At 35.0% G+C, this 18,490-nt stretch overlaps 1 protein-coding gene across 2 annotated transcripts in view; it reads left to right on the plus strand.

Moving 5' to 3' along the window:
- Window positions 1-4,796, plus strand: part of LOC306873489 (glutamate receptor 2-like) — a gene marked incomplete at both ends in the record, with an annotated part of 35,872 nt that extends 31,076 nt beyond the window's left edge. Inside the window, 3 exons of one of the 2 annotated variants that reach the window (XM_079422818.1) lie at window positions 23-270; window positions 2,909-3,023; window positions 4,551-4,796. In XM_079422818.1, the coding sequence (XP_079278944.1) occupies window positions 23-270; window positions 2,909-3,023; window positions 4,551-4,796 (609 nt within the window). Of the gene's footprint in view, window positions 1-22; window positions 271-2,908; window positions 3,024-3,457; window positions 3,573-4,550 lie in introns of both variants that reach the window. The other variant, XM_079422819.1, reaches the window with a different exon arrangement.
- Window positions 4,797-18,490: the final 13,694 nt, after the last annotated feature.

Here is an 18,490-nt window from a genome sequence, read left to right on the forward strand (position 1 = left end):
TCTCTTTCTTCACTTTAACCAGAGATCTAAGATTGCTCTCTTTGACAAGATGTGGCAGTACATGAAGAGCGCAGAGCCTTCTGTGTTTGTTAAAAATACAGTGGAAGGCGTTTTGCGTGTCCGAAAATCCAAAGGCAAATATGCTTACCTTCTGGAGTCCACTATGAATGAGTACATCGAGCAGCGCAAGCCCTGTGACACCATGAAGGTCGGAGGGAACCTTGACTCTAAAGGCTACGGCATCGCTACACCCAAGGGATCTGCTTTAAGGTGGGTGGAGTAGTATAACAATATGGCCCATGTTGTTATAGTATCCCACCTACCCTGATGTAGGCCGGGGGTCCCCCTTTAAGATGAGGTAAACTAGGTAACAGCAGTGCTGAGTGTAGGGATGTATGGCAAAAACAGCAGTGTAGAGAGTTACAAAGGACACTGCAGATAGTGAGGGCTTTAAAAAGCCTAGCTGACAGCTGACAAGCAGGTTACCTAGCAACCAGTGCTCTCCGAGACTGATGGTGTAGAAAATGGAGTATAGTGTAGTCTGAAACAAACAGGTAATTATCTTAACATAAGCTTAATAACAAATGGAGTTTTAAGATTTTAACAGGGAGTGAGTGAGCACCATAATAAAATGCAAAATTAATCAAAATTATACAAAAATTATTAGGGCTGTCAGATGAAAATATTTGCTTGTGGATAATTTCATAATTTTTGGTATTTAACACATAAACGCATTCAACTGCTATTTTTGTTAAGTTAAATAGTACTTGTAATTATTGACTTGCGGTAATTTGTGGCTATATGTGCATCTGCAATAATAAAATTATGTAATACTTTTCATTTAATAAATAATAAATAATTGAGCTTGATAACAAACAGTGCTGTAAGCAATTATTTTTTGGAATTGCACTCATAAATTGTTCCTGCTAAATAGCTTCCTACATTTATCAATAGAGCCAATGTTAAGAGTAAGGATCCGATATTAAGAATACTTATCTCTAAAATGAGTAATGGGAAAAAATAATAATGATTTTGTTGGTTCAGGTTTGCAAATATGTGAAAAATGCGTTAATGGTGTTAAACAATTCATTATATAGCTTTTGTTATCGTTATTATTAGGAATGCACAATATTATCGGAAGGTAATCGGAATTGGCCGATAATGGTTTAAAATGTAAACATCAACCGGTTTGAACAAATTATGCCGATAAGCCTTGCTGACAAGACGAATAGCTCGTGTGTTTAGGCTGTGATAGTGATAAGATCGCGTCAGCAGTGTGCGCATTCTTGAAGCAAACTTTTGCCTAAATGATGATTAGATTCACCGTTTTGGATCGCTGCATTTAAACTGAGAATGCACTATACAAGGACCTGATGTGCGAAAGAGTGAACATTCACTAGATACATACAGTAGCAGCAGAAGCAGCCTCCCCAGGTCCTAATGCCCATCCGCAAGGCGTTTTATTTACTTAGGGGGCACTGTTGGTCTACTTGTAATATAATGAAAGTAAAATACACAAATATTATTAAGATTAAGATTATTAAGAGTTTCTGAATAAATAAAGCAGTTTCAATATAATAAATGTCTGTTTATGTATCATAAATGTCTGTAATGTCTGTATCATAAAGGCCAGAAACTATAGTTTCCATGAATAAAAATCACAAACACTTATAAAGTATATCATTTAATATATACAGATTTATTCAGTAATATGTAATATATATTTTTCAAATGAATTATGGAAACGTATATGCAATGTACTCTCATTAAAAAAAGAACTTTAATAATGTTTATTAGTTCCAACAAATAAGTTTTTGTTCAAAAATATGCAAAATTAAAAACAATTTGTTTATAATTTCCACTCAGGAGAGACTTGATGTTGTTTCAAAATAAAGGGAAATATATATTGGTATCGGCATCATCTATCGGCCAAAATGATTTAAAAAATACTGGTATATCGGATATCGTATATCCCTAGTTCTTATTTTGACAGCCCTAAACATAATAGATAAGTTCATGTGATTCTTTTCCAGGAATTAACAGGTCTACTTATGGAGCTCAGTAAATAATTGAAGAGAAGAATTCAGATGTGGTTTATCCAATAGTCTTCAAGTTCTGAAGCCTTTTTTCCACCTGTTTTGCTGATCATAAACTGCCATGTGTTCAATGAAGCAAGCATTGGGAAACTATTTTTAAACCCTCTCTAAAACAAGCATAGTGTAGTAGTAAAAAAAATGCTAATATGTTCGTTTGTGGTTAGTATAACCCATTCTACTCATGTTTGCCTTTAGTATCTGTTTTATTGAATGCATGTCTGTTCTTAATGACTGAAGCAATGGCCTCTTGCAACCAGACTGTGTTATGACATAAGCTATTTTATGATATTGAGTAACAATCAATGCATGTGATTGGGCACTTGGATTTTGAATGGTCGCCATAAGCATTAAAGAATGTTTAAGCTGATAATGCAGAGGCTGAAAAACACAGTAACTTGATTATGAATGCATTTGATGATGCACTGTTTGTCTATGCATGCTGTCTCTCTTGATACTTCTAACCAGATTTGTTTGCCTCAATGCTTAAAGTTTTTTCTGCTAACTGATTTGAGGATCTGAATGTGTGGTTGTGGAATAACTGATACTATTGCTGATCCTCCTCTGTTCTGGCCTCCTGCCTCAAGAGTTTGAGTTTAAAAAAGAACTCTTAAAGCTCGACCACCTCATATTTTAATGGGTTGTTTAACGTCATTTTGATTGGTTGGTTGATTTGATGGATTGATTGATTGATGGATTGTCTAACTCTAACCCAATGTTCCATTCATTCTATGCAACTTGTGGGGGGCGTGGCCCGCTGCAGCCATGCCCCCCCCTCATGCTGTCTGACAAGTATGTTTTATCGTTTGTTTAAGAAACGCGGTAAACCTTGCAGTGCTAAAACTGAACGAGCAGGGGCTTCTGGATAAATTGAAAAACAAATGGTGGTACGACAAAGGAGAGTGCGGCAGCGGAGGCGGAGAGTCAAAGGTCAGACCCGTGCTCGGGACTTATGGGTAAAAAATGAAATGAATGAAATGCAAATGAGCAGGAAGCGCTAGCAGCAGTTCCAGAAAACAAGTCGAGGCACCAACAAATTAGATTATTACGTCAGTTGGTTAGCAAGAGCTTTCAGTAAGACACATCTGCTCTGGAATGAAATCGAAACAACCTAAAAAAGACATTCCCAGAGGTACACGGCTTGTCGGCGGGCGCTGTTTCTGCTTCCTGCTCACGGCGATGAGTCTGTGCACATCTGGCACGGCAAAGCCGCGTTTGCCGACTGCCAAATGGAGCTCAGACTGCCGATCGCCACCACGCTCAGGGCTGAATCATTACCAGCGCTGTTAGCGAGTGCAAATGTTACTGACAATAACATAAAATAACATTGATAATGTTATTTATGTTATTTCCCATACGCGAAGAACACCAGTAAACCTTGCAGTATTGAAACTCAGTGAGCAAGGCATCTTAGACAAGCTGAAAAACAAATGGTGGTACGATAAGGGAGAATGTGGAGCCAAGGACTCTGGAAGTAAGGTCAGTCACTGCAGGGAGTGTGTGTGTGTGTGTGTGTGTGTGTGTGTGTGCGTGTGTGTGTGTGTGTGTGTGTGTGTGTGTGTGTGTGTGTGTGTGTGTGTGTGTGTGCGTGTGTGTCTGGCAGGGCTAGAATGTGTACTGTATGTGAAACTTGTGAAAACACTGTCTCAGTTTGGGAGATCCGAACCCAAGCATTAGCAGACTGTGTACAGTATGTGTGTGTCTTTGTGTGTTCGGGAGGAAAAGAGTATGAGAGTCATATGAAAGGAAGCTTGTGCAAAAAAAGAAATACAGCCTACGGTGATGTGTGTGTGTGTATCTGTCAAAGCAAGTCCCCTACACAGATTTAGCACCGCATGAATCAGAGCCTGACCTATGTATACAATCAATGATGCCTATACAAACAGGGATGTGATATAAACACACAGTAATGCATGCGATTGACACATAGAGAAGACATATTTTATACACACTTAAGCTTGTACTTGATTCAAATTCACGGACAAACACGCATACTCATACCTGTATAGGCTCAGAATTTCCTTGTGCTCCTTTGTATTTCTATGTGCTTTATTGACAACTTGTCATGTTCCTTTTTATTTTTTATCTTTCTTACACTCTCTCTTTCTCCCTCCTATCTCTCTTTCTCTTTCCCATGCGGTCTCTCCTTCTCCCTCACCAATGCTGTAAATGTTGTTTGTATATTTGCCTTTTACTTCAGCTGTCTTTAATTGCAATTCTGTAGGTGGCGTCTTTTTTCCTTCTTTATGTGCACACACTGCACCGCATTGTCCTGTTGTACTTTGTAGCCGTCTATGTATTCTGTGATGTACTGTTAAACACTCACATATACACACGTAATACTGTACTGTTTTTATAGTCGTAATCTGTCATATATATAGTGATAATCAGTAGTATTGGCATAATGTCATCGTTTTTCTCCCTTATCTTTGACCTTTGACCTTCAACTCCTTGCAGGAGAAGACTAGTGCCCTCAGCCTGAGTAATGTTGCGGGAGTCTTCTACATCCTGGTGGGCGGCCTCGGGTTGGCCATGCTGGTCGCTCTGGTGGAGTTCTGCTACAAGTCTCGCGCGGAGGCCAAACGCATGAAGGTTGCCAAGACTCAGGCTCTAAATCCCTCCTCTTCCTCGCAGAATTCTCAGAATTTTGCTACTTATAAGGAAGGGTACAACGTTTATGGGCTGGAGAGTGTTAAGATCTAGTGGGGTAGGAATGGCAGAGGCTTTATTTTTGTCTTTTGTTCACAGTTTTTGTTTTTTGTCATTTTTTATCATATGCCAAATGCTTCATCGCCACTGCACGACTCTCCAGGCATCATGCTTATACGCAGTTGTCAAATATTTAAAGGGGTCATATCATACATTTGTTTTTTCCTGAGGCCCACTAGTAAGATTTAATTTTAGGCTGTAATTTAAGTTTTCCATATTTTTTCATTCTCTTTCTGAATCCTTGAGAATTAAATGGGCCTTTTTTCCTCCAACATGAAATCTAAATGGACCACATTTAATTAAATAATGTTTCTTGTCTTATTGTTAATGATTCAAGATGTTATTTTATGAAAAGAATGTTTGTGAAAAACAAAAATCGGGTCAGATATAGTTTGCCTATTCTTTATTTGCCTATTCTCTTTGCAAAGTCTGTATTGCACTGGGTTTAAAAAACAATCAACAATGGAATTGCCTATACTTTAACTGTTAAAGTTACACCTTTAAAAATAAACTTCAGTCATCCTTTGGAAGTATCATCAGTTTACTGGAATAATAACATCATTCTGCTTCCTCCTCTTTATTATTTCACTGCAAATGGCAGATCAAGTTTTTGAGCTCACGTAATTTTGGCAGTCTTGTCTTAAATACATACATATATATATATATATATATATATATATATATATATATATATAGTTCACTACTAAAATCCTAACTATTTCTGAAAGGATTTTTGCATCTTACTTTCAGATGTTCTTTTTTCAGGTTTCAGTTCTGAATCTTCACATAGTATATCAGACTACACTATTCAAAAGTTTGTGGTCTGTAAGGTTTTATTTATATACAGTAAAAACAGTAATATTGTGAAATATTATTACAATTTAAAATAACTTTTTTATTTGAATATTTTTTTAAGTGCAGTTTATTCCTGTGATGTAAAGCTGAATTTTCAGCAGCCATTACCCCAGTCTTCAGTGTCACATGATCTTTTAGAAATCATACTAATATAATTTGTGCTGATTTATTTATTTGCTTATTATTATCTAAGTTGAAAACAATTGAGCTGCTTAATATTTTTGTGTAAACCATTGTGCATTTTTTCAGGATTCTTTGATGAATAGAACGGTCAAAACAGCATTTATTTGAAATATAAATATTTTGTAACATACATTTTATATATATGTATCTCACAAGCAGTTGTTTGACAGCACAGTTTTGGTAAACTGTGCCTACATACACAATTTATGTGATTAAGATTAAAGAAATTAGGTAGACAAAGGATAAACAAAGGGAGAGTAAAATGTATGGATAAATATAAAAGATGGATGGTTCATAGAGAATTAATTTATTTTAGCTGCCGTGACTTCATTTTCCGTTTGTTTTTCATCATTGACGTTTGTGGTTGTTTGTGGATTGGCTGCACCGCTTGCTTTTGATATAAAGCTCCGCCATCTTAATGCGAGACCCATTAGCTGTCAGTCATTCTCCACCCCATCTGCTCTTCATAAACATCTACAGTTTATATAGATGTTATACAGTATATATAAAATAAATCTGTATTACACTTAACATGCACTGTATAACTTTAATGAATGTTTATTTTTTTCTCTTTCTGTCTCCTTGTGTGTGAATTTGGGTGTGAATCGCTGTGTATTTATGTATTTTGTTTGTGTGGGTGTGTGTTTGGAAACAGATGACGTTCACAGATGCTATGCGCAGTAAGGCCAGGTTGTCTATAACGGGCAGTACAGGGGAGAACGGGCGAGTGCTGACTCCAGACTTCTCTAAAGCCGTCCATGCTGTGCCGTACCTGAGACCTGGCATGGCAATGCCTCTGAGTGTGAGCGAGCTGTCCTGAGTGCCTTACACACACACACACACACACACACACATTGGTGCAAGCATGCTGTACCTCCACTTTCATACATATGCACACACATGTACATATTCTTACAAACAAAGAAATATATATATATATACATAATAATAATTATTCCATATACAATGAATCACAACATCTACAGAGAGGATGTCAAATCCATACATGCATAGACACACTTTCACTTATGTTTACTGTTCAGTGCAATCATATTTTGACCAGCAGTGATGTATACAACCAACATTTGCAAAAAAAACAAGCTGACTGACACATAACAAAGTATACAGGCACATTGCTATGTGTACATATGCAGATAACTTCACAAACCTTGTGTAACCACAGTCCTATAGTTTCTTGTTGTGTATGTTTTACAAAACTGCATTTCCAAGTTCTCATTTTGTCACACACTTGAATACGCACATATAATGTGACCTCTGTTCGCTCATATATTCACACACTTGCCCCACTTCAGTTTTGATAGACATTTTTCACATTGTAAGTGATGACATTGGAATGGTGGACTGAGGAACAACGTTACACATTGAAAATAATTCCTATGGGAAAATCTCCACACATGTTTCCATAGCAACGTGTTTTTGGAATCTCTGATTCTCAAGAACTCAAGCACACAAAACATCTGCATCAAATGTGATTTTGTTTATTCAAGCGACATGATATATATTTAAAACAAAACCTTTGACTGGAATCATTTCTTATTATATGAGATATGTATAATAAATTATGTATATAATTACACTTTTGTTCATTTGATGTTAATGTTACCATGCAAATGCTTGACTTAAAAAAAGTAGTTTTGTTTCTCCTCCTCACTGGTTTGATTTGTTGTGATGTTTATTTTTTGGATCAGTGTGTTCCGATCCATTTTTTCTTGCTTATGGGCAATGCAAGCAGTAGTTTTATAATTCTACAAGTCTTTTGATTAAAAAAAAAAAAAAAATCAAGAATACTATAACTTCTGCATTTCACAATTTAGATGGTATATTGAAAGTGTTATATTGATTAAGCTGGATCTGTAAATTAATATATGAACTTAATATAATATATTATGATACCCCAAAATGCCAAATATTGATGTGTGCCAAAATATGTCAAGGCATTTCAGATGCATTTATTAATTTTGTCTCTGTATGGGGAAATGTGAAGACTCCAAATTAGCACCCTATAATCAGGGGTTTGTTATTTATGTCATCTTTGGCTTTTTTTTGTTTTGTTTTGTTTTTCATATCAGATGCATTGTACTTTTAATAAGGTGCACTACGATATGCAGTTTTAACTGTGAAAAGCATGACAACCTTTAGTTATGTTTGTTTTATAAAAGCGATTATTAAGTATATCACTAATATTAGTTAACTAGAAATTTAATTTATGTAGTCCAGTTATGACCTTGAGACTAAGAGATGGAGATGATTATTACAGTTGCTATATTGATAAAGTATAAGCCGATCACCCTTTTCTATGCCATGTTGTGTAACTGAAATCTTGTTCATTAGTTTTATATGTATATGTACTGTACATGTAAATAGAAACCATTCATGTGTATAACTTAAAATCTTGGATGATACACCAATTCACACAGACGCACACAAGAGGATTGCTCATAATGTGCTTTTGGGAGCACGTTTGGAAACCAATGACCGTCGTACCAAGCTGTTTTTCACATACAGACACACAAATGGACACTAGCATAATTTCAGTTGGAGAGTCTGCCATGGGATGAAATGGAGGTAGTTTTTCTAAATGGAATGTGGACCGATTGCTTTATTTTTTGGAATCTTTTGGAATAAACAAAGACTGAGAATCCTCTGATATTCTGTTTTTCTCTGTTTCATGGGAAGGACAAAAGTGCCGCAGGAGGGGGTTGACAAGCATGTCAGCTGTTCACTCATAAATTCACATCGTGGGTCCAAAATTAACATACAGAAGATGAAAATGTTGAAACAGCTTATCTAGGATGCCTATTTTTTTTCTTACAGAACATGTGGCAACACATGTGGAATATTCCTCACATTAAGCTACCAAACCCAAACTGAGCAACAAAATCATGATTTTGTGACAGGTGCAGCGTCACAGAAATGCAACATCTGCTGCAACTCAATGACCTGGACTGATGTAATAAAAAGCAAAATAATTCCATTGGGACAAAATGTATTTTGAATAAAAATTAAAAAATAATGTAAAATACAAAATAAATGTAAAGTAATTTAAAATACATTTTCATGGTCAGTAAGAAATTATTAGTCTTCTCAATTCATCAGATCATTGCCTCAGTGTAGAGTGGATATGCAAATAACAGTTGTATTTCTTTCACTGCTCTCTCTGCCTTTTACCAATAGTGAGTTGTGCACTGACAGAGCTCTGAGCCAATGAAAAGAGTTTGTTGATTTGTTCAAGCTAATGTGCTTTGAGCAACTCAGTAACACAGGAACAGATGTGGCCCTGTACAGTATGTACTGGGGACACATTAGTGTTGTGCTTCCATGTTCTCATAAACAAGCTACGGTATTTTAACCAAGTGTTTCTGATTGCCTGGTAATCTTTTGGGGTGAGGAAAATTGCCAAAATGTGTGTGCGCGTGCTTTCTTATTGATTTCTTAGTAAAATACCAGTGCCTACTGCCTGATGTTTAGTTGATATCATTGTTCTGAGACATAGATAAACACACACAGTCTCTTTTTAGTCTCTTTTTAGGCAGGGGGCCCAGGCAAACAGACTGACATAGCATCTGCAGCTCAGCAGTTGAGTTTCCTCTTGCTGTGTCTAGTTCCTTATTAGCTTTATCAGCCAATAAGAAATCAGTATTCTCCTGTAGCAAAACATAGTTATGTCTCTTGCAGCCAATTAACACTCGGCATCAAATCAATGAATGAAGCACATTCAGGTCAGTTTGTATTCATGGTTTAAGAATTGCACATTTCAACATGCTTTCCTTGCACTTTTTTATTTGATTTTATTTGTTGTTAAGCATATGTTTTTAACCCTCCAGTAAAAAAAACCCTCCAGTGTTTTTTTCTTACTTCAATTGAATGATATAAAACTTGGTAAAAGTTTCGCAACAAAAAAACACGCACATACAAAAAAAAAACAAAAAAACAAGGTTTAAATGGCTCAGAACAAAATAGTCACACTTGTATTGTTCACGGTCAGAAATTACTGCTCTGGAAATGAATGGGAAGTGAATTTCATCAAACATTTGGTACTGCGCCCAAACGAAATCTTACTGAAAGCTAATATTTTGAGATATTAACTCAATTAACTTCTTTAGATTTCTGGCTTTTATGTTCTTGCAGTTTTAGAGTAAAACATGTTTTGGAAAATATATATTTCATATAACATTTTAAAATGGCATTTTTGTGCACATTTCATAATAATACATAAACTTCTATAACCTTTTTTAGTTTCACTTTTCACTCTACTTAATGTGCCAAGTGTCGTCTTTAAAAAGAGACTAAACTTAAGTGATTGTAAAGGGCTTTGGGTGTACGGCAATACACAATAAAGTACTATATAAATGCATCATTCATTCATTCATAAATGCATCATTCATTCAAGTGCACGCTCCAAAGCATTCAAGATTTACCACAGTTCAAATTGGAAATTTTATGTTCACGTCTATGCGCAAAAAAGTGGTTACCATGTAATAAATGGATCATAACTATTCCAGAAATATAATGTAGCAGAAATATAAGTCTCCTAACCATACACAATATTACATAAAAAACATTACCAAACTAAAATATAGTGCATTCATTTGATTGAAATAAATAACACCAGAGGGTTAATGGGGTACCTCTGGGTTTAGTGCTGGACTCAAACCTCTTCTTAATATAACCTCTTCTCTTCTCAATAGCATATAACTGGGACCAAACATCCAGGTGCATTGCTTTTTCTATGTATGCAGCACTGACACACAACTCTACCTTTCAATCCAGCTTTACAATTCCACAGGGAATGCACAGATCTTGGCCTGAATGAAAGAACACCACCTCCAGCTCAGCCAAGCAAAGACAGAGCTCCTCATTTTCCCAGCCAGCTTGGCAATTCATCACAACATCACAGTTTAGCTAGGCTCATCAACAGTAGCATCATCCAGGATTATGGATCGGGCCAGTGCCTTGGGGTATCAGACTATAGGGCCCTCAAAGTCTTAAATTCTGAGAGTTCCAAAGGAAGCTGAGCTATTTGTAAATAGAGTATGAACTGAACACCCCTGGGCCATTCTGGACATAAGGCACATTCCTTAACACACAAGGGTCCCTGCTCCCTTCAGCATACAATGCAGGACAGGCCCCAGAAACTATTTTTAGTCTATTGTTAGCTACCAAAACATGTAATTTCTTTTTTTTTTCTTCTGTTTCTGTGGTCTCCAACAAACCCAAGAAAGCATGTGTTGCACCTTTCACTAGCGAAGTTTATATGCAAACAAATAATAATGGCTCAATCTGACTGAATTACCTTCAAGTAGACTTTATCCAAATGAAATTTCTATCACGTTGGAAGGTGTGGTGTATAGACCTGAAACAATCCAAACATAATCCTACTATGTTCTCAAATAAATTCAAAAATACTTATGTGCAAATGCACATTACCTCTTACAAGCTGGTCAGGTTTGTTAAAAAAAACTTGTTGTGCACATGCAAATAAATATGTGAATTGCAATGCAAAGTTTAGGGTACATATAAAAAGAATGATTTGAATCTGAAATGGATTCATTAGGATTGACCAAAAGTAGTGAAAATAAACAATTAATGTCTCACTCACTCCATTGACTTCCAGTTGATCCATGCGAGTTCAAGGCACTGATTCTTGTGTACAGAACAGTCACTGGATATGCAGCCTAAGCAAATCTGTGTTCCCTTTAGAAATCTGCAGTCAGTGAGTTAGTTGTGTGTCATGGCACAAAAACAAAGAGGCACAAAATCAATACTGACTAATCTCAACATCTGATTTCCTATCTATCTTCGAAAACTGCAACTTTTTGTGAACTTCTGGCCTATACATGTTAATGCAGTACAAAAATTGGTGCATTTTACTAGAATAAGTTCAAAATGTAGTCTCTTTCTGTTGTCTTACTGTGTCTCACTTCTGTCCCAATTTGTACTTAAATATAGTTTTCTGAATAATTCTAGAATTTTGTATTTCTTGTTATTTTCTCCCTGAAAATAAAGCCTAAACTAAACTTCAAATTAAAAGTATTCCTAAATTAAAAAGTATTCCTAAAGTATTCCTATAATTTTGGACCTTTTATTGAAAGTAGCCTACTTGTAAAGACTGTTTGAAAACTTTTTTTTTTTTGGTAGTTCGATCAGCTTGGTGACACTCAGAAGCTGCCTAATTTACCTTACCTTAATTTCCATTCAAAAATAATCTAATTTGGGTTTGAGATGACATAAATTATTTAAAATTGTAATGGGTAAATGATTTATTCAGTTTTTCTGTGTAGCTTTAAATACGTAACCACATATCATATCAAAAGAGCATATCACACTGAAAATGTCAGTAATGATGTACTACATCACGGAAATAATGGCAGACAAATATTATAGGTTTGAGGATATTTGAAGTGGTCGCCTTTATTTAAAAATCTCATAGTCAAGTCATGTTTTGCTTTAAAAATAACGTCAACATTTAGTTGACAACATGGTTTCAGGTCTACTGTATGACCATGCAGTCACAGTTTTGCTCCCAACTCACTTGCTTGCTCACATGTTTGATTAAGGTTTGGAGTTCAATAATTAAAAAATATGTGCAAATATGCTTGCTGTCTTGTTACAGATAGAAACACTAGAAATAAATAAAGTGTTTGATTTATTAATTCCTTGCAGTTGCAGCTTTTGGACGCTTGGATCTCCTCAATGTGACCCAGTATCTCTGGGAAGAATCAGACAAGATATGTTAGCACACTAAGAGACTAAAAAGATTCACACACAAGAGTGAAAAGTAGCAGAACTGTCTTATAGATTAAAATAAGTACTAAAATAAATGGATTTTGAGATAAAACTGACTGGCACTCTGGCTATAGAAATGACATAAGTCGTTTACCATAGCTTAATACAGCTTGATACTGGCTGTACTCTTGCGGTAACAGAACATACTAGTTTCAGACCACTGAGGTGATTTTTTTATTCCCAAAATATATGGTGATCAAAATAATTAAATTTTTCTTGAATATTGGAGCAACATAGTATGTGTGAAAATAAATAGTTTTCATTTAAAATCATGTAAATATAAATGCAAAAAACGTAGATAAAAAATGCTGTGGTATTTTTTGCAATTTTTGTGTTTTAGAATTAAAATAAAATCACAGAACCCCCTCGTAGTTCCATTGTACCCTATTACATGTAGTCTTTACTCAAAGAACAGATAATTGAAAGGGCTTCATGCTTGCAGAAACTTGTAACTGTTAAATATCAGATGAGTTTGGCAAGGTCAGTGGTGCACCTGATACAAATCTCGATCAGAGAACATTGTACCACCAATCTAAAGTCACAATGCATAGACATTTAAATTGCTCAACAATTTTTTGAGTAATGTAAATAATGATATACTAATAAGTAGTAGGAAGTGACAGTATAGAGTTATCATCCACAGATTTTAGTACATTATGTTTACATAGCACACATGGATGTGCAGCAACAGACAGCGATCCAGCACTGATGTACACTGATGTTAAAATTCATTCTAGAAACTAAAATTAAAAGGGGAATAATTCAAAAATATTAAATAAAACTTACAATGAAAGATCCCCAGTAGGTGATACTGACAGAAATAGTATGAAATCTGTAGAAATTTGCGGTGAGTAAAATACCAAATAAGAAGGTCATCACTCCAACCATTATCTGTACAGTCTATAGAGAGCATATATAGGTCAGGTATTTTATTCATGATGGCCTACCATTTATGTTTGGAGACACAAAATTAGAAGTTATTGATTTTTATTGCACAAAAGGGAATCAGACTAACACATTTCTTTGTACTTTGCACTTACTGCAAGAGACTGTCATTTTAAATCATCTAGAAGAAATGAACTACTAAAAATAATCCCAAAACATATCATTGTAATTCATCATTAAAAGCATTACCCCCAGTGCCTTTGGTTGTGCTTTGAAAAATCCATAAAGAGTCACATTGTGTTTTTTTCCTCCCATTTATTTGGATGACAACTGTAGCTTTGTCGGTTGAGATAGCCTCACTGGTTTCCATTGTAAGTTGAGTTTTGGATTTCACCTGTAATTGAGCATTACATGTAATTTAATAATAATTAATATTATGATTTAATATGCACATTAATGCATATTGTTCTCTGCTTTTCGTGTACATCTACATTTAAATTTAAAGCAGCTAAAAATGTTGTCACTCTAGTATATACTCATTTCATAATCTTTTGATTGTCTGCAGTAAACAGTTGTACATATTATATACTACAAGAATGCCTTTGGAGCTTTTCCTCCATTCTGAAAGATCAGAATGTAAAATCTATATTTTGCATGATTGTATATTTCATTTGATTTTTGCTGTTTATTTTTAATTTGATATATCAGTGTGTATGTAAATGCAGGCACTATTATAAGAAAAAAAGATCAATGTTTATTTATGCATGAAATATTTGACCTGAAATGAGTTGTGTTGATGTGAATGTCTGATCGCTCTTATGGTGTTTCTTTGTGTGTATGGACTGTAAAGAGCGACTAGGAGGAGCTTGTGTCATATGAGGTTGCTACAATACCATAAACTATCAGAATTGATTAAAAACACAAATATGATATCAATAAGGATTAAATGCAAAATCAAATGTGCCTGTGTTCTGTAGTTGGGCACTTTTTTGAAGTTTTTTGTGTATTTTACAATCCAGTAACTTTTACATAGGGCTTTATACAATATAGATTTGTCTCTAAGCAGCTTCGTAGTGTTAAACAGGAAAGCAATAGAATCTATGAGGCAAATCCAAATTCTGTAAAGTAACTAACAAAACAATATTTAGTGTTCAGTTCAATAACTGTGTAAAATTAATCAATAATGAAATATGAGGGATATGTAATATTAATGAGAGAGACACTGAAGTTTTTTTTATTTATTTTAACGCCACTCTGGGTTAGGCTTAACTGATGAAATGCACCATACCTGATAATACAATCAATATTACCTTGAATGGAATATAACTTGCTCTGGAAACTAATAATTGAATCTAATAATAAATAAGGATTTCTTGTTTTGAATGAGTTCAGACAGCTTCAGCAGAACGTCCTTTTACACCAGTCGGGTGACAGGCAGTTTACCATTGTGGTTGCTCGATATTTCCTTTCCATTCCGCTAGTTTCGATGTAACTTTGCTCTTGTTGACAGTGGGAAGAGATTGCTTTTACTGTCATGAGGAGACAGCAGCAATGCAGTACTTGTACTCTACAGAGGTTTTAGGTTTCTATTTCATGAGCATACTATAGATAACTATAGAGATAACATCACCTGCCATCCAGGTTATGGTGATCACACCAGTACTGAAACCATTTATTTTGTCTATTGAAATATTGGTCACTAGAAGCAGGTGGCTTTGCAGACAAGATGCAGAGAATGAATTGACCAGAAATGCTTATTATTAATGTGTTCTCTTGCCATGCAAGGGAAAAGCTTCTTGTTCATTCCCCTGAAACCTGGTTTTTAACTAACAGTATAACATCATCTTTCTGACTCCTATACAATACAAATATGCCTGGTCCCGCAGTTGAGTGTTAAAAATGTACTGATGAAGTGTAAACCAACAGTTAAACTTAATTTGTATGTCTTTGTTGTATTTAAAAGTTGTTTTTGTTTTTTTGTTAATTACTCACTATTTCTGAAACTGTGGCTTCTTTTCTCTAAACACACAAAACCACAAAACATGCACACAATATGCAAAACATTATGCATCTCTTGCAAAAGCAAAGACTTCTTGCAAACATATTATAACTCTTATTAAAATTGTTTTTGCATAGTAACTGCACAAACATCAAATGATTCACCATATACACTAAACTGCACACGAATGTGACAAATGTAAAACACTACTATCTTGTCTTTTGCTTGTTCGGTGTGCAGTGTAGATTGTCATAGCACTTACATGTACATGTTTGTGCAAAATACACTTGTATATGCAGGGTGCATGCACAACTGTTGAACTTTACATTTGACTGAATCAACACTGAACTGCCTTGAGCTGTCTAATGACATTATTGGCTTGTTAGAGCAGACATAATCTTTGGCACAATCTTTATTGTATAAAGCGTTATAGAAATAATGGAGACTTGAATTGTATGCATTTTCAGTAATATATTGTCAAAGTACTGTAAACAAATGAAAGGGGTGAAACATGTATTTGATTTTTGCTGAATGGCTTCACAGGGTGTGCCTCAATTAAGACTGTGCAAGCAATTAAAAAAAAAAAAACTGCAAAAAATGTCTTTGTGTCAGGAATCAAGTCATTTTTTACCTTAATTTCTCAAATTACAGCACTGGGTTTACTAGTCTCTCTGATGTAGAATAGAACAGTTTCTGTATGTGTGTGTGTGTGTGTGTGTGTGTGTGTGTGTGTGTGTGTGTGTGTGTGTGTGTGTGTGTGTTGCTTCATTGTATCACAACGTTGAAAATACAGGATATACTCATTAAGAATCCTGGTTAACAAATACAATCTTTAGTCCATGTCAAACATGAAATTACATTACAAAACACTGGGCCATCCGTCTGAGGCAGAAGTATATTAAAATCCATTTAATATATAATTATAAAATATGCAAAAATATTGCCTGTAACAATAGACGTTTTTTTTTTTTTAAAAATCTAAAATAACAATATGAGACTTTAATTCTCTGTATAGCCTTTGGATGCTAGGATCTCCTCACCATGACTTAGTTTCCCTGAGAAGTAACAGACAAGATGTTAGTACACAAGAATCTCGTAATCATTATCAATTTTATTCTGACAAAAAGATTCTCACACATCAAAAAACATCTTTGTTACTTGAAATAAAACAATCGTTAACTGAAATACAATAAAAAAATAAATAACATTTAAAATACAAACGGTCCCACTTTATATTAAGTGGCCTTAACTACTATGTACTTACATTTAAATGAATAATTTGGTACAATGCACTTATTGTGTACATACATGTTTTTACATTGTACTTATATTTAAAAAATACCTGCATGTAATTACTTCTGTAATTAATTTCTGTAATTACATTTATAATTACACTGTTGATCCATCCCTTACACCTTAACCCACCCTTAAACCTACCCATACCACCAAACCTGCAGAAAAGGTGTTTTGCAATGCAATATGAACACAATAAATAAATTGTACTTATTTTTTTATGCAAGTACATAGTAGTTAAGGCCACCTAATATAAAGTGGGACCACTAAAAATATAACTATAACTAAAACTCAAACAAATAAAAACATATAGACATATTTAAATAAAATAAAGTAAAATGACAAAAACACTAACAGTGGTACTAAAATAAACACTGGCTGTGATTGATGTATAATTCCTATATCTATTTCAATAATTAAAATAACTATTGATTGGTGAGGTAAAACTGCTAAGCTTGTAATGCCAAAAATAGCATTACCACAACTAAATCATTTACCTGGTTTTATGCCACACTGACCACTGTAGAATGGATGTTGCAGGTGGCTTTGCAGGCAAGTGCTGAGATACAGATGGAAATGATGAACTGAGGAATGGTGAACACCAGCATTATTCCAACAGACCTCAAAATAAAACTCTGCAAAACAATCAACATGCCCATATAAAAGCAGTTCCAGAATCAACAGGAACAGACTGATATGCGTGTTTATATTTATTTGATAATTTGCCTCTCTAGTGAGTCTTGAACTTAAGAAACAGATCAGTCCAATTAATGGACAAATCTAAATTTGTGAATGGAAGTACAAAGGACATTGCTACATCTCTCGTGAGTTCTCATGAACAGTTCAAGGAAAGTTGTCTTTAATAATCCATAGTAATCTATGAACGCGTCATGCAACGACCAACTGGGACTTTTTATAAAGAAGGGTGTTCAGCGTGCTTAAGGCCTAAGCCATTTGTCTTCTACTGGATAAACAGCAGCTATATCTTCAACTTTTCCAACCTGCTGGAAAGACTACAACTCCTTTCCCACCTCATGACATTGTGACATACCTTGATCAGTATCACACTGTTTTCATTTGCTTAGGCCAGAGGAGAACTGGTCCCCCAACTGAGCCCCTGGTATCTCCCAACATATTTTTCTCAATTTCTGTTATAGCAGAATTGAACTCTTATTGATCTAAACTGAAGCAACACTGAACTGACTTGAGCATTGTCCACTGTCGTTGTATGTTACTGAGTGACCAGAAATTTTCAGAATTTATTCATTTGTGTTATATGAAAGAAATAAAGTAATGCAGGGTTATGAGATTAAGGCTAATGATACACAGGGCAACTTTTTAAACAAGTTTGCCTGGAAACTTTTTTGAGCAATGTGGCTTGGCCATTTTCCCATTGAGAATGGGTTACAAATTTTGATCTGGATCATTTAGATTGGTCATGGGCCCTGTGTCTCAACTGGTTGCCCTGTTGATGGCAACATTGATCAAAAAGTTGCCCTGTGGATCATCAGCCTAAATAAACAATGACAGCATTTTAATTTTTGATTTAACTGTGCCTTTAAATAACAGCAATTAAAGACCAATCAAAGTGGGAAGTGATGCCCTCTGGGGGCATTTGGCCAGGGGTGTTTTTACACCACAGACAAGGTTTGAGAAAAAAAAAATC

Source organism: Barbus barbus, assembly GCF_936440315.1.
Source record: "Barbus barbus genome assembly, chromosome: 8".
NCBI classification, from domain to species: Eukaryota; Metazoa; Chordata; class Actinopteri; order Cypriniformes; family Cyprinidae; genus Barbus; species Barbus barbus.